The sequence below is a fragment of the Heterodontus francisci genome, chromosome 18 (genome assembly GCF_036365525.1).
Source record: "Heterodontus francisci isolate sHetFra1 chromosome 18, sHetFra1.hap1, whole genome shotgun sequence".
NCBI lineage: Eukaryota > Metazoa > Chordata > Chondrichthyes > Heterodontiformes > Heterodontidae > Heterodontus > Heterodontus francisci.
In genome coordinates this window covers 24,218,174-24,243,577 of record NC_090388.1, presented here as the reverse complement: position 1 = coordinate 24,243,577, position 25,404 = coordinate 24,218,174, and the positions used below count along the sequence as shown (strand labels likewise).

Genomic DNA, 25,404 nt, shown 5'->3' with positions numbered 1-25,404 from the left:
ACTGGCCTTGGTTTAACATCTTATCTGAAAGACAGCACCTCTCACAGTGCAGCACTCCCTCAGTACTGTACTGAGGTGTCAACCAAGTTTATATGCTTAAATCGCTGAACTGGGTTAGGAATCCACAACCTTTTGACTAAGAGGTGAGAGTACGACCACTCATCCAGGCCTCAAGTCAAATGAAATTAATATTGGGAGAGAAGTATAAAATGCAACTGAATTGATATCACCCATCCTAAGCTATCAAAGTCAAAATTACCCCTTAATTTCTCTATACCAAAGCCTGAGAAGAAGATATTCTGGGATAATATTGGTCATTTTCCTGTCAGACTTCCTTTACAAATTATTTTAACAAATGGTGAACAAATTAATATTTGCACAATTATCAAAAAGCCTTTAATTGAGATGGTCAGTAGCTTGATTTAACCTTAACAATCTCTGTTTTAACATACCTATATTAGTGTCCTGAATGGCTGTTTCAGGATTGCTTAATGTTCCCATTTTGACAGAAGGAGTAAGAGACAGAAAAACTGGGAAGCAAACAATGAAATATTGGCTGAAATGTTTACAAGGAGAAAGAAATGTCTAATTTCCAAGTCAGGAACAGAAAATGTTTGCAATGCTAATTGGACAACTAATCTGTTGAGTTTATCTGTGATTAATCATCAAAACAACACTTGGAATTTTGACAAAGATTTAAAAAGCAACAAATACTGTATAAATATAGTATTTTCTCAGTGATGAAGGACTAGGAACTGTGGAGGAGGAAAGGGATTTATGTGTCCAAGTACACAAATCATTAAAAGCTTGTACCCTGATAGAAAACATCACTAAAATGGCTAATGGAATATTGACCTTTATCTCAAGGGGGCTGGGATACAATGGGCAGGAAGTTATCTTCAGTTGTACAGAGCCTTGGTCAGACTCCATTTCAGGATAGAAGTCCACAATATTCAAAGCTCAGGTCACCCGGCAAAAAGCGTGGAAATATTTGTCATGAATAAAAACAGTTCTGCAGTAAACACTTTGTATTACCAATTGATCAGATCAAAGATCATAACCCATAAGAACAAAACTTCACCAAAAGCCTTAAGTAAGATTACAGCCTTGTTATTATTTCGTGGTACCTGCTTTATTCAGTTACACTTTGTTGTCCACTGGGCTCCATGTTATCTAAGCATTAAGGCATTTGCATGGAAAGATTGATGGCAGCAACATAATCCTTGCAAGATTATTAAATAATTTACAGGTAATTTGGCCAATATATATCATAACCTGATAACTACTAAGCATTTATCATTTTGGAGCCAACACATTTTGGTTGGAGATTTGCAGACTGCAAGCAAATTGATTAGATTTTAATGATTTATCTAAGTAAAAAATGGCCATAATAATACTTTGCAATTTTAGTCATGAAAATGCAGCCATCTTAATGCAGCATATTATCCTGAAGGGGAGTACTTCCAATACAAATTAATCCTCTCTAGAAATCTGTGAGAAGTTGGCTAGTAATGAACTCTGTAACAATAGAGATGAAAAGAAAAACTGGGAATTTTGGCACATTGAAATAAAAACAGAAAATGCTAGAAATACACAGCCAGATTATCAGCATTCAGAAGAAAAACAGAAAATGCTTGATTATAATCCCTTTTTACATGCTGATGAGTCTGCTGTGTATTGTTTAAATGTTTTTATTACCAACATGCCAAGATCAGAATTTAAAACTGGAAAGAATACTCAGACCCACTGGCTGTAGTAGCAAATCAGTTGAAAACTGGCCCACTAAGTAGGCCATCCATTCAAGGAAATTCCCTGCAGCTGCTCATGTTCTGCCAGAAGTGCGGCAGAAACCAAACTCACATGCATAAACAGGTTTACACCACGTTTACACTGAAGATATAGTGATAGAGCAGGAGCAGCTCCGAGAAGCCTCCCACCCAAATCTTCTCCAGATAACATGAATTGAAATTGTAGGTCTTAATATAGATGCGTTTTGGCAGGCACCAATTGGAATATCTCCTCTCACACTGTTGTTCTGATGTGTACTCCACATTTCCACTAGAGAAACATTCCCTTTATCATTTTAATCTTCACATGAAATAGTTTATTCCCACAGTTTCTGAAAGGTGACTTGTTTACTTCATTGACGATAAAGTGAACTTCTCTTAAGTATACAACTAAACATCCATCCACATTTACCCAAGACATACAGGATGAGATATGAAGTGCTTCCATGATTAAATCAAGTGTGATGGAGTCTGTGTGTGCAGACTGCTATCCGAACAGTTGACCTGTTGAATGTACGGCTAGGTGCACTGACTTTGGATTCAAAGCTTGTATTTTTTTTCTGAGACAGTCCTTTACTGGAAAAGGAAACTAAAAGCTTCAGAGTTCTGGGGAACACAGAACTGGTTAGGACCCATTAAAACAAACAGACATATGATCAGAGATGTGACCAGAGACGTGTGGCTGGAGCTCAGGTTTCCATTTACAAGATTACAGCCTGCAGTGCTAAAGTAAACAGCAACCTGTTGTTTTAAAAAGAGACCAGCTGCTGTAATTGCAGCCTATTTTCTCAGAGTTGGTCCTTGGCAAATACAGATTGCTCCAGCTGTTTTCGGTACCTTAAAGAGTTACTCATGGACTCACGCCATCAAGACTATCATGAGCAGGGCCGAGGATATTGAGAGGCGACAAGACTGAAACATTGAAGGGAAGACTGCAACACTTGCTATCGACGAGAAGGCATCACATCTGTGTCTTGGAAGACAGGATCTGGAGATCTATCTGAAAAGCTCAGCGATCTGAAGGACTTTGTGGCTGTAGCTGGTACTATCTTGGCTGTAAGGGCTGCCCAGGAGAGTTGTGAAATATATCTTTGTTACATCTGATAATTAATGCATAATCTTTATGCTATGTATTAGTTCATGTTTAATTTATTTTGGTTTTAGTTTGAGTGTTAAAGTAAAATTTCTAAAACTGAAATCTTGTCGGTTTGCTTTTTTTTGTTCGAACTTGGGATCAGTCGGGGGATTAGATTCTTTTGCTTTATAAACTCCACGGGGATCATAACTCTAAGTTATATTTATATGAATAGAGGTTTCAGCCAAATTGAGGAAGTCAGAGCAGGAGTTTCAAAGCTTTATGGAAGGAAGTTTGTTTGAACGACTTTGACCAGAACTTAGGGATAGAAAGGGTAGAATATTGCGCTAAATTTTCCTCAAAACGCTTTGGTGTAGCACAATTGCAAATGTACTTGGGAAGATTTCTTTTGGAATACAAAAACTTAGGAATTGTTAGAAGAAAGAAGATCAACTTCCATCTACTTTCCCCTCCACCATCCTGGTAGTTGCATTATGTATTGATAATGGAGTTGATGACTATTTAGGGCAGTCAATCTCTATCAATTAGACTACAACAGGCTCAGGCACAAAGCGAGGTAAACCTGCCAGTGGTAAAAAGCTTTCAGAACCATACCTTCAAAGTCACCTGATTTTTTGAAACATGCTACATGTACTGTATTTCAGGTCTCCAATATACCATCCCAAAATAATATTTCCTGAAAGAAATCTATCCAATTTGTATACTTAACAAACATCTAGCAACATTCAGTGTGAACTTTGTAGTCTATCTCTTTCACCGAAGTTTGAAATTCTGATATGAATGTATCAGACATAACACATCCTAATGAAACTTCTAGACTTTTGTCCAGTCACCTTGTGTGGTACTTTTTCTCCCTCATAGTGATTGCTGAGAATGATGAGTCACACAATGAGATGCAGGCAGACCCACCCCCATCCAGAATGTGCTGGTATACCACTTGCTCTTTGTCACATTGAGCCCTGTTGGAGCTGCTCATAATTGGTTAGCATGCTTTCTTCTACTGGCCTGGAGTAGTTACATTCAAGTTGACCGTGATGACAGCTCCCCTCTCCATACAGTGTGGTTGTACTTTCCATGCTGAACTTCAGCTTTTTCACCCTTGTTAAACACCATTTTAGCAGATAGCCAAGAAGCAGCAGCCAAGCAAGTGAGGCACACACAGCATTCAAAAAACACTCATGTAACAATTTTTGTCTTATCACTTTACCAACAAAGGCATAAAAATGTTGAAGTATGCACGCATATGCCATGCAAATGTGAGTATTGAGATCATGTGCCCAACAATATTGTCTATTACTCATTCTTTATTTACTAGTCAGGAAGGCAATTAGCCACATTGGATTCCCAATTAGAAAAACATGGCTAATGGTTAATGTATTGGACAACTCTGAACTATTCCAAGTGCGTCATATGAATTGTGATTCCAGGTGTGAGCCAGGAAGTGTGATGCTCACAAATGCATGCAGATGACGCATTTACACTCAGCATGCATGCATCACATCAACATCATCCAGTACACAAAACATCAACATTAGTTGCCAACAACTTATTCAATCCAGGATTTCAATCAGACAGTCTATAAAAAATGGTCCAGATTTTGCTGCCAAAATAACACTAAGGCTAATGACACTCGCCTTTAGTTTTTCATAAATGTTACAGCAGGTGTACAGTTAAATATAAATATCCAAACTTTGCTGTATTTGCACGGTAGATACAAACTAAAGTCATCGAGAGATACAGGCACTGAAACAGGCCCTTCAGCCCACTGAGTCTGTGCTGGCCAACAACCATCCATATTATACTAATCCTACATTAATCCCATATTCCCTACCACATCCCCACCATTCGCCTACCACTTACCTACACTAGGGGCAATTTACAATGGCCAATTTACCTATCAACCTGCAAGTCTTTGGCTGTGGGAGGAAACTGCAGCACCTGGTGGAAACCCACACAGTCACAGGGAGAACTTGCAAACTCCACACACGTAGTGGATTGAACCTGGGTTGCTGCAGCACTAACCACTGCTGTCCATGCTAATGACAAACTGGGATGGAAGAAGGAGGTACTTGGATTTGAACCAGGGACCTCTTGATCTGCTGTCAAATGCTCTCCCACTCAGCTATACCCCCTTAATATTGCCACAGAAAGTTGTCTTGTCATCACAAGCAGCAGTACCCTTCAAATGACCTGATAAGTGTTAATTACTGCCAACCAATCTCTCTTGCACTGAAAATCAATTATTACAAATGTGGAGTCTCATTCCTTCAGGTTTTAATTGTTGGAAATCTTTTTTTAAAAATTGCTTTTTGCTTTTCCTTTGTCTTTTTTCACTGTCTTAATCCAATCTTTCCTTCCATCTCTTTATTTCTCTTTCTCGACCTGATTTGACACTGAATTTACCCATTCTAATTTACACTTCCTTCTCAGTCCTTGCATTGTTAATTTCTCAATCCTTCAATCTGATTGGTTAGGGAGATACCTTGGTCGTTACCCTGTTCACTCAGCTCCCAGATGCCCAGTTTCCCTCACTGCCCCATTGTCACCTAGCATTTCCAGCAATTTAATGGGCATGAATATTTTAAGCTGAAGGGTACAAGGGAAGGTCTAACTGGTAGCAGAAGTCATTAAATGTCCTGCTACAGCAAAACTGGCCCAATAATACATGCTCCATCACATATTATAACATTCTTGTTATTGGAAAACAATGTATCTGTGATTCACTGTGAACAACAGCATGGGGAATCTATTAGTATATATAAAAACACTGCATCTAGTGCATACCTTTCTCTGTCATACTTCAAGTATCACGCCGTCACACATGCATATTTCTCTGTCATTCTCAAAAAAAGTATTAAAAAGCAAGTCTGACCTCTAATTAACCTGAGCATCAGTTAAGACTAATGAGCTTCTGATTGATCCAAGCCAGGGAAAGCAATTACAGCTTGGGGCCTTAAAGCAGCACACAACTATACTTCAGCAGCAGAGTAACACATCAAGCTTTGCATGGTGTAATGCCCTTTTTCTTGTAAACCAACATTTCATCTGACCTACTCTAGTAGCACCAGGAGGTCTGCTAGTGGTATTCTCATTATGGCAAATCTAGTGGCAATGCCAGGTTTCCATGGTAATTTACCAATGGGAAACCACATTTTATAATGATTAACATGATTATTCATCCAGTGATAATATATAAACTCATTGGGCTGAATTTTATAAGCTCGCCGCCGTTCTTGGCAGTGAGCTGGAAAGAGGGCTCTGCACTGCTAAGCCCCCCACCTCCCCCCAATATTTCGCAAAGGGGCTCATTTAAATGGAGGGGGTGGAACAGCCGCCCCCAATGATGTAGAGGGGTGGAGCTCCGTCCCCGGCAATGGCGTCCGGTGCCACCGTGCAGGCGCCAGCGCCATTTTTAAAGAGCTTCAGTCTCATTAAAATTTTTAAAGATCCCATTTGAAAAATAAATGCAGAATACTTTTACTTTGATTTCCTTCTCCCACTCCCCACGCTGAGTCTTCATTTAATAACTTGGCATATCCCCCAAAAAAACACTTCTTGAAATTCTGAACCCCCCCCCCCCCTCCGACTTCAGCACCTTTGACCCTCAATCGCTTCCCATCATCCCCATAACCAACAATCATAGTTCCCCCCTGCTTCACCCCCCACCCTGAGAATTTCACTCCCACCCCCTCCCCACCAGTGTCAAGGGCCCCGCCACAACCCCTGACGTCAGAGGGCTAGTAAAATTCAGCCCATTATCTCTACATTTTTCACTTAATTCTCAATTTGAATAGAGAAAATAACTGATTTATACTCCTGAATTCCTTTCAAAGCAATATTTAGAACTGTTCACTCTTGTTCTTGAGCTCTGCATACTGTTGCATTGCATCTTTATCATGCATATTATGTATTGTATAATGCTTATTATTCATGTGGTACAGTATCTCAACTGGAACAATTTTCCACATTTTTTTCTTGATAGCCACATTCATCTGACAGCTTCAAGGGACTGCTCCTACATCATTTTCCCCTACTTTTGGATATCTAATAATATTTAGTAGAGGCTTCTCTTTAAACCGTAGAATAAACACTCTGCACAATATCAAACGCTCCACTAAAGACCTGTCAGTTCCAGAGTGTATTTCCAAACCAAGCGAAGCAACACATCTGTCCCACTAATGCTAGCAGAATTCACATGACCAGTGTAGAACTAACCTATCTATCTGCTTCTCTTTCCCAGCGGAGACATGATGATCAGCCACACAATGATAAAAACCCTGGAATTCATGCTGTGATCCAACTGAACCAATGGACTTCAGAATCCATAGCAGCATTTTGTGCCTATGGAGGGCGAGAAGACTTGAGTTATTTTGTGTATTCACTCATTCTCACTTTTTAACCCTTATTTTCTTTGCTACTGCTTCATGCTGGGTTTTAGTAACAGTGGGAAATCTGGGCACCTCATTTCAGACAGATGAACATGTTGGAGGTACTTTCACAATCAGTCTGAGTGTGGCCCACACCAGTTAACGGTAATGCAATAACTGTTAAGGATTTCCATACTTATACACATTTCTCTTCTTTTCTCTTTGTTTTTCATTTACCATTTATTGCCAGCAGTAGGGCCGTTGGGGTAAAACCTGCATTGTGGGTCGGGCAACCATTACACAAACTGCCAGATTTAATTGGCCAGTTTTGTGCCGTGGCAATAAGTTGAAAACTGCCTCGATCATGTTTTATCGTATAACAATTATACTATTGGAGGATTAAAGAGCAGAAAAGTAAATTGGGGTGCACTTTAATGCTGGAAATTTCCTGGGAGGTGTACCCTCTCCACCACCTAAACTTCACCAGACACAGAGCAGGAGCCCTGTTTATGCGAATAAACAAGCGGCAGGGTTTTCCCTCAGGCCCAAGTCAGAGAAGGAGATGGGCATACCTGGAGGAGAGGCCGAAAAGATATTGCTAGCCGTCGATGAAGGGGGTGGAGTGCACTCCTCCATGTCTGACAGCATGCCAAAGGCTCAGCTGCATTGGGAAGCCTCAGCAGAGGCAAATTCTCATGATCTCCTTCTTGTGTCTCCCATAGGTTCTGTATTGGAGGGGTAGTGCCTGAGTCCTGTCACGGCACCGGGGCCATTGCAAGAATCTGAGACAGCAGAGCCTGCACCATCTCATTTTATAAGCGCACCTGCCACAAGCACAGAAACACTCACATTGGTGGGTCCTCACATGCGCTTAGGTAAGGTGGCACTGGGTGAAGAGTACAGCACGAGTGAACAGGAGGAGGTGAAAGAGGCAGAGGAAGCTGTGGGCAGTCCCCCTCGGAGGATAAAAGGCAGACACAGCTATTCTCAGCTTGGCGCAGATGCAGGGCCTCGGGAGTCACAAGCAAGGAGGCTCTACTTAGATCAGCCACAACAGATATGTGCCCACATGTCAGAGTTCCCTGAGGCACTGCGGGGTCCTGGGCTGAGAATGGAGGATTTCATTCACCTCATGTGCGCAACCATAGCTCAGGGCTTTGAACGCATGAGCTCCACCACTGAGAGAGTGGCCAACCTCATGGAGAGCCATATGGCAGCAATCTGAGTGGATGCATGAGTAGCGCACTGACAGGCATAGCATCCATGCAGGCAGAGACGTTAACAGGCTGCCTCCACTACATCCAAGGCCACAAAGGGAGCACTGCGTAGAAGTGGCCGAGAGCGGAGGCGACCACGTCGGGCGGAGCACTGAGTGGGTCACTGGTTTGCTTCATTTGTAACTTTGTAACTTTTTGGAACACAATGCAAATATTGCCACATGACGCCTGATATGTGAGCTTCAATTTTTTAATGCCAAAAATCAAAAAGAGCAAAGAGGTGGCGAAAGGAATCAAAGGTCTTTGAAGGAGGACAGTGAGACCGCTGGACAGATCTGCACCTGCATTGAGGGTAAGAATGGATCCTTTGCGTCTTCAATGCAAGTGCTCTCACAGGCAGCTCAAAGTGAGCTCCAGACAATGCCGTCCTCCTGGCTTGGAAGGCCTCAGCTGAAATGCGCCTGGATCAGTTACTCCTTGACATTGACAATATCCTGATGAGACCCTCGTGTCCTGCGCTGGCCCCGGCTGCCTCCCTGCACAGGCTGGGCATCTCTCTGTTTTGCATTTTCTCCTTCCTCCTCCTCCTCCTCGTCCTGTTCCTTCTCTTCCTCGATGAGCTGTGTCATTCCAGGGCCTTACCCACATCTAGGTCCAGACCTCTCTGGAGGGCCATGTTATGGAGAATGCAGTAGACCACCACAATGTGCTGAGACCCTTGCAAGAGTGTACTGCAGGGCACCACCAACTGGTCCAGGTACCGGAACCACATCTTCAGAAGCCTGATGGCCTGCTTGATGGTGGTCCTTGTGAGGGGATGGCTTCAGTTCTAGCACCTCTGTGGCTTTGTCTCAGGGTCATGTAAAGGGGTTAGTAGCCATCTCTTCAAGAGATAACCCTTGTTTCCTAGAATCCATCCATGAAATTTGGGGAGTGGAACGAAGTGCTGCAGCACCCTGGACTGACGGAGGTGAAGCAGTCAAGGCAGCTGCCAGGATAGTGAGCACACACATGCAGGAAGCTCGTGTTGTGGTTACAAGGAATGGATGCCCTTCTTGTTGATGAATATCAGTGGCCACTCACTCAGCACCTTGATGGCCACATGGGTGCAATCGATGATGCACTGCACCTGGGGAAATCCAACGACAGAGGCAAATACTGCGAGGGCCCACATGCCTGCTTCCGCAAATAGGGCATCAATGACCTGCGAGATGCAATGGTGTGCTGCTGCTTGAGAGATGCTACCAAGGTCCGTTGCTGATCCTTGGAAGGAGCCAGAGCCAAAGAAGTTCAAGACCACAGTGACTTTGAACTGCTACTGGCAGGGCAAGGCAAGCAGTGCTGCGAGTTGTGAGGTCTTCCACTACGAGGGCACAAATCTCAGTGACCATCTGCCTGGATAGGCACAGTCTCTTGCAGCACTCATTGTCTGACGTGTCCAGGTAGCTCCACCTTCAGCGGTATGCCCTATGCTACACCTTTTTCCTTTCCTCTGCCCTCCTCATGCCCAGGTGTCTGCTTCTGAGGATGTTGACTGTCTTTGCCACTTGACCCAATATCTGACAACCGTAATCTCATCAACAGCTGTTGCCTTCGTCATGCTTAGCTGCACTCGCAATGACTTCTGGAACCCTAACCTTCTGATCTTAGGGCCCCACAATGCCAGAGAGTCACGACCCCCTCCACTGCCCAAGCATGCACAGAGCACTCTCCTGGCAACCCGGGTTCAAATCCCACTAGGGCAGCTGGAATTTAAATTCAATGAATCAATAAAAATCTGGAATTGAAAGCTATTCTCAGTAATGGTGCCATAAAGTTTATCGTCGACTGTCATAAAAAAAATCTGGTTCACTCATGTCCTTTAGGGAAGTCAATCTGCCATCCTTACCTGGTCTAGCCTACATGTGACTCCAGACCCACAGCAATGTGGTTGACTTTTAACTGCCCTCTGACACGGCCTAGCAAGCCACTCAGTTCAAGGGCAATTAGGGATGGGCAACAAATGCTGGCTTGCCAGCGCTGCCCACATCCCATGAAATAATTTTTTTTTAACTCACCTGTTGGCACCTGTGTGCCCAAGGCTGAGTGCTCCATTCAGCCCTGTTTCTTTTTATGGGCCCACCTAATTACATGGTGTGACCATGACTGGCTTCCCACTGTGTTGCCATTTCCATGCACCTGAACTGTCCCTGATCCAGAGCACAACCCGTGCACCCCCACCAAAATTCAAAACTGGCCTCTAACAAGCAAAAAATTAGCTCATTAATAAAATTAATTGGCCTCATTTGTAAATCAGGTGGGTTTCTGGGCCCCATCTCCCTCCATCCTCAGGAAAATGACCGGAGGCAGAAACAATGATATAAAATCGGCATGCTAGTCAGTGGCACTAATTTTCACACCCGCCCACCCCCACTGTCACCCCCATTGGAACCTAATAATCCTGCCCAAGCCATGTGCTGCACTCTGGGCAAAGTTGTGCTGGCAGAACTGGAGCAGCTCTGAGACCAGCCATTGATTTCACAGCACACAGTCCTGCAACAGCACTGGTTATAATCAGAAACAAAAGTACGTTTTAAAACTTAATGTTATGACTTACAAATTAACTTTACATGCTGTAAAACAGATGGGATAACAGTTTAATCCTTTTTGTTTCACTTGTTGGACTGATATGAAGGAACGCAGACACTTGGTTAATGAAGTCTTGAAATGGAAAATGTTGATTTGTTAATGACACGGAAAGAAGTTATAGAGCAAATTCAGTTTGCTTAATAGGGGATCTAATTAGAGATGTCTAGTATGTGCCCCTCATGCTCAATTTGTTTGCTTTGTTATCATTAAAATCAAACAATTAATTTGTTTCTTACTCACTTATTTGCTCGTATCTGTGCTCAGAACATGTGCATGTTGTTGGAACCTCTATGCCCATTGCATTAACCTACAAGCATGGGTAATATGCAAATATGCATCCGTTACAAATTCAGGACTTTCCACAGACACGTTCTTGAATCCATTGGCATCTGTCACTCCTGCCAGTAGATTCCATGCCTATATATGCCAAAGTTGAGTTAAACAGCCTCATAATTTACTTAAATAATACTGTAACTCACGCATGTTACAATAGACCCCCCGGTGATCTGAACCAGATATCCGTATCTTTTGCAATTGTGCTTCTTCAATCTTTTCAAAGGTTAACTGAGAAACCATTTGGTCTGTCAAGGCCAGTTTCGAATCATTAAGCTTTTTTATTTCACAGCAAGTGATCATTTTGATATGTTCACACTCACTTAAACACTACAGCTTGTCTTTGCATAATTACACAAAATATTGAGCATACCACACTTTCCCCTAGCAGTGGGTCATACTACTCGACATGAGCAAAGTAACTCTTAAATGACCTCCTGTATTCTCTTTCTGAGCCTGACCATCAGATGCCCTCACAGCTTTCTGTATTGAAAACCTGACTGACTACCTATATTTCCATCTCTGATTTTCCATACCCCGAAAGGGTAGAATCAGAGCATCCTAACCCAATGGGCTAATGGTGTTTATTGATTGATTGCTAACACAGGCTAACAAATTGCGTTTTTTTATATTTTATGCAGAAACAATATCAAAGCCTAGTTCATTAGCATGTTAACCACCCATCATCTCAGTGCTTTGTTTCAAACTTATGTGCATAAACTTTGCTTTAAGAAACCAACATTTAAAAGTCACTCTTTTGCCCCCAATCTTTCCTGTGGAAAAATTGTCAAAACATCCTTAAACATCACAGCCTCAAAAATTACTGCATGTAACAGACTTCAGTTTGCCTGGAGCATCTGTTGTACATCAGCAAAACCAACAACTACCTTATAAAATAGTTTCTTCAAAAGGTCATAGAGTCATTGCTAATGTATTTTAATATAGAAGTGATGTATTGTAAATTATTTAGAACACATCACTGAGATGTTCACTCTTACTTAAACAGTACATTAACAGAACCATCAGGCCTGATCCCTACAAAAGCAAAATACTACATATGCAGGAAATCCAAAATGAAGAACAGAAAATGCTGGAAATACTCATCAGGTCTGGCAGCAACTGTGGAGGAAGAAACAGAGTTAACGTTTCAGGTCGATAACCTTTCATCAGAGCGGGATGAAAGGTCATCAACCTGAAACATTAACTCGGTTTCTCGCTCCAAGAGGCTGCCAGACCTGCTGAGTATTTCCAGCATCTTCTGTTCTTTATTTAATATTAGGGCTGATCCATATATTGATCTTTGATGAAAATTAATGCTTAATGCCATTTCATTTCTCAATTGCCATTCCACGACATTTGTGAAATAGAAGTATAGTAGAACTGTAGGACTGTAATTACTGTTAGAGAATTGATCTAAAACCACAATATTTTCCACTGCAGTGAATAGAACTGTGCTTAATTGAATTGTCCTTAATAGCTCAGTTACGTACTTTAGTTACAACAAATGGGACTAACAATTTAAATGTTTGCCTAAAGCTTAAAAAGGGCTGTCGAATTGACGGCCTGTGGGAATCATTTTTCACCTCAGCATCTGTGAATGAAAAAGAGTATGGCTTATTAAGGGATGCCTGACATAGGCATGTGCGAGGAAATTTGGCTTAGCGCTGCACATAGTGTACACCAGCCTACTGTGAAATGGTGCACAAATGTCTAGTTTGCATGTTCTGAGAACTTCGGAATTCAGCTAACAAAAAGGAGTAGATGAAATTGAGGACACCCCCTTCAAGTTATTTCCTGTTCTTCCACTTGGTTGTACTTTTGTTATATTAACTTGCCAGCAAAAATAATAGTTAATAGACCATCCTCTTAGCCCACAGGGTTAGAAGTCGATTGCTTTCATTTCCTCCTTTTAAAAATGATCTGCACACTACATGCAGACAAGGCTGATCATAACTATACATAGAGGCTGATTATTTGATCCCTTCCGCACAGCACCAGGACTCATTCTCAAGATTAGTTCTACAGCAGCTACCCAAAAACGAGTTAATGTCACCACATAATGAAAGGTCAGCTCATTATTATGCTTATATTTTGCTCCCAGCTTGTTGCAAAGTACACACTGAAGAGGAAAACCAAGTTCGCAAAGGTGCAACGTCCAGAGCCAACACCTCATAAAGGGCGGCTAGTGCTCTGACAAGATGTTTTTTGGGGGTGAGATGGAGCAAGTGCAATAGTGGTGGCTGTAATGAGTTCTTTATGTTGTCTGATGCAGCATAAATGAGATGCGTGGAGTCCAGTTGGTTGAAGATCTCAAACAGGTTTATTACAGCTGAACTATTATATACAGTACAGAGCAATCTATTTACAGAACCTTACCCTGGGTGTTACAGTTGCAGAGTGACTTTGGCTTTGAGTCACATTACTGCATCCTGGTACTTAGCTCATTAGCATACTAAGATCTCAAAGGGGCATCACTCTTAAATCATACAACGTCCCCTTTCTTTCCACAGATAAGTCTCATATGCTAAACGTAAAAACACATAAAATTAGATACCATAAAATTGGTTATAGGGGATATAGATTATAAAATTTACAAGTATACAAGCTTAAGAGTCCATATATAATTTTGGTGGTTTGACAACTCTTCCAGATCTGGTTATGGTATAACCTTCTGGGGATGTCATCCTTGGCTGTTTTTGGTTTGCAGACATGTTGTCACTGTGTCAGTTGTTGTCCTGTTGTTCCATCACACCCTCATCATCAGAGTGTGTTCTTTCGAGTACGCTGTGCGCAATTGGAGTATTGCACACTTCTCTTAGTTAGCTTCATTTCCTTCTCAACACCACTCCGCCAGGTGTTGTAACCTCATCGGGCCTAGGCTCACTGCATACTTTAGATACCACCGCAGGTAACCATGTTCTGATTGTGGGGTGTATGACCCTGACCTTTTGTCCTATGTGCAGCTGAGGTAGTTCCACCCTGCATGTCAGTCATGCATCATCTTCATTCTCCCCTGTTTTTCAAGCAGTGGTTCCTGCATCTCGGAGAATTTGGACAGTTGATGGCTTGGCAGAGTTGTCTGCATTTGTCTGCCAAACTTGATCTTTGCTGGTGACAGTAAGCTCATATCCATAGGTGTAGCTCTAAGGTGGAGCATGGCTTCAGGCTAAGTGACTTGACTGTGCGAACCACTCACTGAGCAAGACCGTTTGATATAGGGTAATGTGGTGAGGACGTCACATGGTTTACACCCCATTTGGCACACATATCCCTGAAAGGTGTGCCCATTTTCAGAAATGATTTCTTCAGGTGTGCCAAATAGACTGAATATGGCACTCAATGTGTCTGCGACGACTGTGCTTGAAGTATCGTTTACCTGTCTGACAATTGGAAATTTGGAGAAACAGTCGCTAAGATGAAGTCATCTCCATTAACAGAAATTAGATCAGTGGTGATTTTGGACCAAGGAACTGATGGAATCTCATGAGGATGTAGAGGTTCTTTGCGTTGTTGTGGCTGGTGGCTGTGGCATGCCTTGCGCATCCTCACTAACCTTTCATTGTTGATCCCTGGCCAACAAACAGTGTCTCATGCCAGTCGTCTTGTTCACTCTATGCCCATATGGCCTTGGTGATGTTGTGACAAGATATCCTGTCAGAGAGCTTTGTGCACAATCACTTGCTTTCCCTTGAAGGTTACGCCTCTCGAGATACCGAGTTCATCTCTGTAAGCCCAAAAGCATCTGAGGGTTTCTGGCACCTCTTTTACTATGTCAGGTCAACCTTCTATGACGACTCTCCACAGTGCCTTCGGTTGCGGTTCATCGGCTGTTTCTGATTATAGTTGGTCACATTTGTGCTGACCAAAATGCAATAAATTGATTTTGAGCACATCTTCTACCTCGATGACCATGCTGTCTACTTGAAAATCCAGTGGAACTTCTTCATTCTTATTCAGGTTTGGCAATCTGCTCAGCGCATCCGAGGTGACCATTTTGGTATCTCGCTTGTAGCAGACGACGTCGTACCCCTGTACCTTCACCGAGAGCCGCTGCAGTCGAGGTGGTGCGTTTGGCCATAGTTTGCGCCAGGTCATCTCCAGTGGTTTGTGATCGTTTTCCACAATGAACTGCTTACTGAACAGATAGGTGTGGAACTTTGTGATCCCAAACACCAGAGCAAGTGTTTCACGCTCTATGTTTGAATAATTGGATTGTGCTGAGGAGAAACATTTGGACCCGAATGCAATTGGTTTGCCATCCTGCAGGATGCACACTCCTAGCCCTTTCTGTGAGGCATCGACTTCCAGGATTATCTTCTTCCTTGGATTGTAGTACTGCAGGGTACAGGTTTCTGCTGATAATGCTTGTTTGAGAGATTCAAACATATGCTGATGGTCCTCCTGCCATGCAAACGGTACGTCTTTCTTTAAGAGCTCTCTCAGTGATGGTGCTTTGCCAGAAAAATTTGGAAGTATGGTGCCAAGAAGTTGAAAAATCCAAGACAACTCTGGAGCTCTTCCTTGTCTTATGGAGTAGGCATATGCCTTACATCTTCGATTTTGCCTGGGTCAGGACGGATTCCACAACCTGAATAGATGGAGCCAAAGAATTTGATCTGACTTACATTCATCTGACACTTCTTGCTGCTAAAAACGAGCCCTTCGTGCCGAGCTACTGCCATCAGTGAATGGAGATTTCGATCATATTCTTCTTTGGTTTTGCCCATCACCGCAATGTCATCAGCAATGCATATGCATCCAGGCACGTTTTATATAATTCTGTTCATATGCTGCTGAAACAGATCTTGACTGACAGACAAGTCGAAGGGTAGTCTCTGAAAGCTAGTGACTTCTTGAGATTCCTTAGCTAGGTGTACCGGCCAATATCCATGTTTAGCATCCAACTTGGAGAAGAATTTGTCTCCTGTGAACTTGGTACTCAATTCCTCTAATGTCATAATCTTGTGGGGGCATCTCTTTGAGGAGAGGTTTAGACGTCTCGGATCTGGACATACCCTGATTGCTCCATCCTTCTTCAGTACACACATAATTGAGCTCCACCAGTCTGTGTGATGATGCACACGACGGATGATGCCATTGCCTTCCATGTCATCTAACTCGCGTTTAACCTTTTCTTGTATGTTATGGCTGCACTTTCTGGGAGGGTCGACTGACGGAATTGCATCCTCTCTGAGGTGCAGTACGTCATCCCCTTTGAAATCTCCTATGGCGTTGATCTTGTCTGGTACATTTGTTGTAGGTCATGGACTGACCAAATGTGGGTACCCTTGGTCTCTTCTGCTGTAATGGGGACCTTGATGACCTCATGGACAGACACAATGTTGAGGTCCTTGCATACTGGTAGTCCTGCCACCGCTGGTCCGCTCATGTCTATTAGGTAGAATGTTTGTGGTTTCTATGCCAACTTTCCATATCTGCATTGCACTGGATTTTAAGAGCCCGCTGCCGATCTCGACGGTGAGCTCAAAAAATGGTGCCACAGCAATCTCAAGCCTGACAGTTCATTTAAATAGCCGGGGCAGCCGCATCACCTGAATCTCGTGGAGGGAGCGGGCTGTTCATCATGGGCAATGGCATCAGCTGCCTGTGCGCAGGCACGGGCGCATTTTTTAATTTAAATTTAAATTTTTAAACACATAGCCCCAAAATTAAATAAATTTATTATGCCCCTTTCCTCCCCCCAATAACAATGACATTAATTAGTTGCCTTTCCCTCCCAAAACACTTACCTTTTACGTTTGACCTTCCCCCCACAAAACTGCACAAAGCTTAAAGTTCAACTCTTCCCACCATCCTCTACACCCATTACATGCATTTGAGCCTGACCCCGTACCCCACCCCTGCACTGAAAATCTTACCTCCTCCCCGCTCCCCCCTAATGTCACGCCGCCTTTCCCTGGCTGGGGAAATTGAAGGTGTGGAGTGCCAGCCGCTGCACCGAAGATCACAGTGGGCCCTCAAGATTGAAGGCAAGTCTATGTAAATTTATTAATTTTATTTCAATATTTTTATTGAAGTCCCGTCACCTAGCGGCAGGGAGGCCACCAAGGAGCCTCACCACTGGGAGGATCGGGCTGGGCCCTCACGGCGTTGAGGTCCGTGGCGGGCTCATCCGGACCCATCTTCAGGCACCCCCTGCCACAGATCACGTGTTGCGCTCTTGGTAAATTCTAGGCCTTAGTGTTCCACTGAAAGGGAGGGATTACATATTTATGCCGATAACTTGGCAGTTGTCAGTTGTATCATTGATTTCCAACGACTCTGGTACATATCCTCCAGGATTCGAATTGGTAGGATATTTGCACTGGTGCTGGTGTCAATCTTAACCTTGAGTATATGTTTGCCAGCTATGTTTGGGCACATGATGTTAATAGTGTCGAAAGCTTCCAGTTGCTTCACTGTATGAACACGATGTGTCAGGTTCACAATGTGAAACGCCTGCTTGTCTTCTGGCTGAGAGTCACTCTTCATTGAGTCTTGTCTCAGGTCTGTTTCGTTGTGGATTTCATGTATCAGCTTGCACTTACGCAGGTCACTGGAGCTCTCCTTGCTTCTGTTGCCCTGTTGCTGCACCTGTTGTCTGTTTGCTTGCGTCCTAATGTGTCTTCTGGCTGTGTCTTTAGAGCCAGAATTCCTGCATAGGTGGGTCCAGTGTCCTTTTGCACCTGTCCTTGTACAGGTCTTGAAATGCAGGACAACTTCATAGTGAGTGGGACCAACCACACGTAACACACAGCTTACTTGCTCTTTTTGACCTGCCCTTTAATGCTAAAATCCACAAAAGCAAAAGATATGCTGACCCTTGCAGAAGGTCATTCAGGAAAAAATACTTGTTCTTATGTAGGGCTTCCACTTTGATGCCCTTTTTAAATAGATGCTGTGCATCTGAAATGCATATAATTCAGTGACTTATTGAGCTGGTGTGCAGACTCTGAATATACTATAGGCTGACTGACTGCTGAGCACCTCCAATAGATCAAGTCTCGAGCCTCTGTGCCCAATAATAAAGGGTTATTATATGCTTTTGTATTATTAGCCCTATAGATTCTGCCCACTGCGTGAGACAAAAATAGCATGGGCAAGAAAACAAGAAGCCCAGCACACACTTTTTCGTACCATGAATGCAAAAAGGTAAAACAAGGAGTGGAAATTAAAACATACCGCAATAACACGCACACTGGTAATCTGTACTTAGAAATGAAGTGAGAGTAGAGATTTTCCCAAAAAAGCCATGTGGTCTATGCATGCTGTTACGACTGGGTGAGGAAGAGCTCTAGGGCTCCCCTCTCAGCCTTTTCCTGTTTTGGCCATAACAAGGTTTAACTTTTAAAAACAGAGAGTTTTTTGCTTCCTCTCAGTGAGTCCTTGCTCACTGCTCTCTATTTGTAATTGTAAAGAAATCAACCAGACAGGTTTTCTCAGATTTAAACAAGAAAGGTGTAAGTTTATTAACCTTAAAACTCTAACTCAGTTAAAACTAAGAATAAGCGACACGACCACGCTAGCATGCATATGCAATAAACACACACACACAAAGGAGGAGAAAGAATTAAAGTGGAAAGGTTTGAAGTAGTAGATGGAATTCAGTTACTGGTTTTGGGTTGCATGTAAAGTCTTTGATTGAAGTTAAGTCTTGCGGTTCTCATTGGGGCCCAGTGCACACTTTCAAACTTGTTTTGCTGGTACCAGAATGTTGCAGGGGTCTTTTGTTTTGAGGCTTGAGTTACTTCTGTGGGTCCCTGGAACTTTGCATGAGAGAAAGAGACAGAGAGACAGAGAGAGGGAGACCTTCCTCCTTGGTTATCAACTTGCAGTCTGTTCCTTTCTGTGTCAGGCACAATTCAAAAGGCCCCAGGTTGGCCAGTAGCTTAGTCATGTGACTAGCTCCTTGTTTGAAACAGCCTCGCCTGTGAGCTTTGTGGATTCCTCCAAGCTTACCAGACACACTCAGTGGGGGGTGGAATGCTGGCTCTGACACATTCAATGACTCTCAATGGCTTTTGATCATCACTATTGACAAAACCCATCTGGCTAATTGAATCCAGGAGTACTTCCATTGTCTCTCTGGACAACAGTCTCTTGGAATGCAAATATGCAGCCATGTTTTCAGTAACTCAGTCCTGTGGTCTTTTAAAACTAGTTATGTTCAAAGTCCAGTAACAGCTCAAATAGTGTTCTATATGGCGAAATTAATATGTTTCCATTTGGCAGGTGTGGTTTCTGTCACAATGCATATAAACATTTTTTTACAGGCTAAATAATGGTGCGTATTTGCTTCTCTGCACTAACTTTAACACAAAAGCAGAACTAAGTGAATCGATGAGCATAGGTCTGAGTTAGAAATGAATCATTCTTTCATTATTAACCAATGCCTTTATTTTCTATTCCGTGTTTAGGTGTGTACAGGAAGCGAGGCAAGTAAAAAGTTGCCCTGTTTAGGATTGAACTGCTTAAAAACACTGAGAATTCCTCAGCATCTGTGTTATAGGATGTTTAACTATTTACTCACAGCAGACCTGTAAGTAGTGCTGAGGATAAGCAAGATGTCAAAGCATGAACAAATAGTAGACAGTGGCAGACCTATGGAAGATGCTGCGATGCAGCCATATCGCAACTGCTAGCTTGTCTTCATTCTGCACTGCTGCGCAGCAAGCAGGTGTTGTGCACTCCACAAACAGATTCACAAAAACTTCTATTTCATCTAACTGGCACTTTGCTTTCATTATTTCATTCTGGCAGGTGAATGCTCTTTGGCCATTTCACCTCTCTTAACATTTGCAAATTTGGAAATATCCTCTCGATCAGAATGTTGTTTTCACTACACCAGTGTATTCCTCCATTACTAACATAGAAGACATGGGTCAATAACGCATTCTGTGAAAAAGAGGAAAATATGAGCCAATGCTGTACACTTGAAAGAAAGAATTTCCATTTATACAATGCCTTTGTCATCCACAGGGCTTCCCAAAGTGCTTCACAACCAAAGAGTTGTTTTTTGAAATATAGTCACTGTTGTTTTATAGATAAATACTGCCGCCAATTTGTACACAGCAAGATCCCACAACCAAAAATGAGATGAACGATCGGTTAATCTGTTTTGGTGGTGTTGGCTGAGCGGTTAATGTTGGCCAGTACACTGGCAGAACTGTTCACTCTTCTTCAAAAATGTGGGTTCTTCTTAGATACTGCACTAATGTGTCAGCCTAGATTATATCCTTAAATCTCTGAAATGGGAACTTCAACCCACATCCTTTGCATAAAAGAGTAGGGAATCAAACAATTTTTCAATTTTTGGCACAGCTTATTAATACCACATACTCCTAGGTCAGCTGTACCATAATCAGATGTATAGTCAAACTCCCTCAATTCTATTCGCCTTCAAAAAGTATTGTAGCTTTTCTATAGTATTTCATAAAGCCACCATGAGACTGTTTACTAAGTCACATCGGCACATTAGCTGTGGGATTTTCTGTGTTTTAGCATCATTGCCAAGCAATTATCCATTGCAGTGAACCCTTCTTATTTAAACTGAAATATTGAAGTGCCAGTATGATTTTTTCATGTTATCACAACGGCCTATCAGAGTTAGAATGTGATATTTTTAATACTGATTAGTGTTGAATTCTGGACAATTTTATAGTATGAATAAACATCCACAAGGAAGTGGGCTGAGGTTGTCAAAACCTATTCCGAACAGAAACCTCACTGCCGGCAGAGAAATTAGCTTTTCATCCTTTCGAACTCAGCGTGAATCAAATCAGAACAAACTTTGTGAAAGAAATTAGCACAATTGAGCTCCACCTGTTATTTTCTCTTACGCTCCTTAACATAATGGGAAATTTTCTGAAATGGACAGAAGATTTATTTAGCAAAACTTGTACATAACCAGAATGGCTATTCTGTACTTGTTCTGTGCCAAGCACAGAACAAATTGGAACTGGGTAACCATTCATTTTTGTACCATTTGAATGGAATTGAATCTGATAACTCTACATTTTTTATGTAACCATTAGCCTGCCACGAAACGTTCTGCACTTAGAGTTTGCTGTACAGGACTGCTGGATTCGAAGCAGCAAGAGCAGATTTTATATCTATGTATTAGATGTCAATAAATGTAACAATTTTTTCTACTAACACTGCTTAAAAAGTCATAGCGGCTCTGTGTTCACTGCTAAATCCAGTTGTAAATGGGCTTCAGACAGTAATATGAATTTATAGTTATGCAGCACATTTGGCATTAGTGTGACCTGATCTTTCACACCAACACTAATGCCAAATGTGCAGTATTATACTGCTGGGTTTTTTTTGTAGAAATCAGAATCTGGCATCAATAGCAAGACCATCTGGAGGAGCTGCTGTTATCTCACTTGCGCACCACTCCATAGCCAGTAGACTGCATAAATTCATTACTTTAAAAAGTATTTTTTGTAAATGTATCATGGTTCAATTTCTGATTGCTGAAAAGAGCCAATTATCGCATTAATTCTTTTCAATCATTAGAAATGTTATTAGGAGGCTGAGCCTAGCAATGAGAGCTCTGTGGCTCTGTGGAGTTTGGTTTCCCCACACTCAGTGATATAAGCAGACATGATAACAGCAGCCTCTGCTGGCACTATGTTAACAAACTATGCGTCGGAACTAAGAATTACTAGCTGAAAAAGACCAAGGTCCATCTGGGTTGCCTTTTTGCATCAGGTAGTCGCATGATACAACGATAATGGAGTTGTTGACTAATCATAGTCATCCATCTCTATTGATTAATCTACAACAGATCCATACATGACCTAGTTGGTATAACACCATGAGTGCACAATACTTCTTAATTTGGGAGGTTTTCCATATGGTGCCTGGATACTTGTGGACAGAGTTGAGAGCCTATTTCTAGCAGCTAATAAAGAATATTAAACCACACTTTCTATTAATAGCAGTAATTCAAAATTAAAGTAACTTTTGAATAGTTTAAAATAATAGTTAAGAGTCCAATGGAATGCTATTTAGGATAATCGATAAATCTACAATTTCCCCTTCAAATCTTGAATTTCCCCGAATTCATGCATTATCCCAAAGATCTATCTTAGACTATACAATATATCACAATGCTGCTGTGAGTCTGTTTATATATTTCATCTGCATTTTTAAGTTTTTTCTGATTTTGCAATCATCCATAACAACAATCGTTTTGATATAAGCTAAAGTGCTTGGAAATTGCTCAACAGTTCAATTCACATTTTGTTCATGTTTACTATTTTCAAATAGGCCAAGGTGGTAAGCAACTACTTAACTTTGGGTAAACTTACCTTCTCTCTCCACTTGTGACATAGGAGCTCCGAAAGAAGCCTAGCAGTTCATCTGCTATATTGGCACTGTATTTTATTTTTACAGTGTAACATTTCTGTGCCTTCAGCTCTCTGGTCAACATAATCACTAAAACTTGGTTCTGAGGATATAAGAAATATTTTCTAATCCCAAGATGGTCAGAGCTGTTTGCAACAGTAACTTCTGCCCCTTCAACCAGCAGCTTGTCTGCATGCAGCACTATGTATTTAGTAGAGCTCACACAAAGCATCCAAATGCTGACTTCTCCAGAGAAAGTAAAGTTGTCCATGAAAGCTGTTATGTTCAGATCGTAATTATAGGGTTTTACAGAAGCGGGCAGTCTCAGCTGTGCCCATGGCTTTCCAGCAGTTTTACTATGATTGGGGTTGCTGAGGCTCTCTTTAGTCTGGTTGAACTTGGCCCCATGATGCACAGTGGCATTCACTACCCTGTTGCTGCTGTCATTAGCACACTCCTCAAACTTGACACTCAGAAGCACTGCTATGATTGTGACTATGATAAGACCCAAGATGGAAATGGCAAAACCCAGTACAAGTCTCCTGTGCACGGTGATATGTCTTTCAGTGGTCCTCGGTCGAACCACCACAGAGTCGGCCCACTGGTCAGACAATCCCCTTCCATTCCTCATGGAGTCTTCTTCTATTACCATCTGTGTGAAAGACATGTTTTTGTCTCGTTTATCCTCCAAAGCCATCACACTTGTGACTGCTAGTCTTTAAAAAGGCGCGGGTTACAAGAAAGAAAATAGTGAAATAAGTGCCTCCTTGTTTTTGACAGTCTAATTCCAATGTTCTGAAGAGAAGCAGGTCTTTGCTCTGACTGAGAAAAAAATCCAATCTTCTGTCAATGGAGGTTTTCTTTAATTGCATTTAATATTGTCTGAAAAACTAAATGTAAAAGAGATTGTATTCTCTCCGTTAAAAGAAAGGCTGTTTGTCAGGCAGCAAATCACATGCCACTTGTCACCTTCTCCTGCAGGTCCATGTTTTCAGATATTTACGGCTCAGTTTTTTAAAAGGAATACTCTTCTGATGAAAGATCTGGCCTTTGCTGTGGGTAGCACTGGTGGCTGTTGGCAGTGGCAAATCACCATTTCCACTGCCTTGGCATCTAGTGTGAGTGGAAAAATCTGAAGCTGAATAATCAAAATTCCACGGTCCAACACGTTCCTGGTCAACCTTCCTGAGAAAAATGCAGATCACCAAAGCAACAGCTATCACATCTTTGCAACCTGTTAAAGAAGAGAGATTCAGTTAAGGGTATGGACATGAGGCTCCAGCAAAAGACCCTGATAACAGTGGGAGATCATATTCGGAGAGCTTGGCAAACTGACATCTCATAAGGCAAAAGCAAAATACTGCGGATGCTGGAAATCTGAAACAAAAACAAGAAATGCTGGAATCACTCAGCAGGTCTGGCAGCATCTGTGGAAAGAGAAGCAGAGTTAACGTTTCGGGTCAGTGACCCTTCTTCGGAACTCAAGTTCCGAAGAAGGGTCACTGACCCGTTGACCCGAAACGTTAACTCTGCTTCTCTTTCCACAGATGCTGCCAGACCTGCTGAGTGATTCCAGCATTTCTTGTTTTTATCTCATAAGGCAGCCTTGCTGCAGGTTGGTACCAAAACCACTTTCTGGTAACGCTCATATTTAATAATAAATCATCGATTCTAACTAAGTTCAAGCAGCACTCCTTCAGATTCTACTCCTCCCAAAAACTAAAAGAAAATAGTAAATGTAACGACTTGCAATTCTGCGAAACAAAACTTGAACCGGCTAATACCATCTTAAAGGTAACATGGTTTTTTGGTATCTGATTAAAATGCACACATAAGCATATCATAAAAATAAATCGTAATAGCAGTAAAATCACTGAAAACCTGGTTACTGCTAGTGAGCCCTGTACATGTTAACACACTGGTACAGTCAGGTTCGGTGATCTTCTTAAGATGAATCAAAGCAAGAGATACTGTCCCAAGATAAAATGCTTCTGTATGGTCGGGGTCCCGACTCAAGTCTGATTCTCTTACTACACGACAGTGCGAGATTACGTGGCTAACAGCTCCTTATTAATTTTTCATAATATATATTTAATATACTATATTTAAACAACCCTGAGTAAATTCCATATATACATAATATATGTGGAATATAGATGTACTTTAAAAAGTCTCAAAAACCGTTCACCATTGCTGCCTGGGGATCCCTGGAGAAGTGCTAGTAAAGAGAGAGCGATGTGTGTTCTTGGTTGTGAGTAGGCAGGTTGAGGAAGAAGTTTCCGCTCGCTTGCAGTCCTGGCTGCGCTCTCTGCCTTTGCTCCGTGGTCCCGCTGCAAACACTGGTGCCCGGGAGAAGAGCGAGGATGATCGACAAGTGATCGGAGCGCCCACAAGCGGCACTTGTCTGCCTGCACCTCCCCAAGCCAGCCGCCCACATCCATACAGGGCGATTGGAACATTTCCCCCCGCACCCCCCCTCCCACTCACCCATTCAGTTTGTGCAATTACAAATCTGCTGCAGTTGTATATTTTTAACATGTTGGAAATGCGCCCCCCCCCCCAGAAACCGCTTATATTAAAACATCGTTAATAAATGAGTTTTTCAACTTGCAAAAGAAGCT

General features: G+C 42.2%; 1 protein-coding gene across 1 annotated transcript in view; it reads right to left on the bottom strand.

Moving 5' to 3' along the window:
• The window catches only part of LOC137379822 (thyrotropin-releasing hormone-degrading ectoenzyme-like), a 112,636-nt gene extending 87,526 nt beyond the window's left edge, over nucleotides 1-25,110 (bottom strand). Inside the window, exons 1-2 of the mRNA XM_068051197.1 lie at nucleotides 24,972-25,110; nucleotides 22,747-24,017 (exon numbers count right to left, since the gene is read on the bottom strand). Of these exons, the coding sequence (XP_067907298.1) occupies nucleotides 22,747-23,480 (734 nt within the window). The 5' untranslated portion in view covers nucleotides 23,481-24,017; nucleotides 24,972-25,110. The remainder of the gene's footprint in view (nucleotides 1-22,746; nucleotides 24,018-24,971) is intronic.
• Between the last annotated feature and the right edge of the window lie 294 nt (nucleotides 25,111-25,404).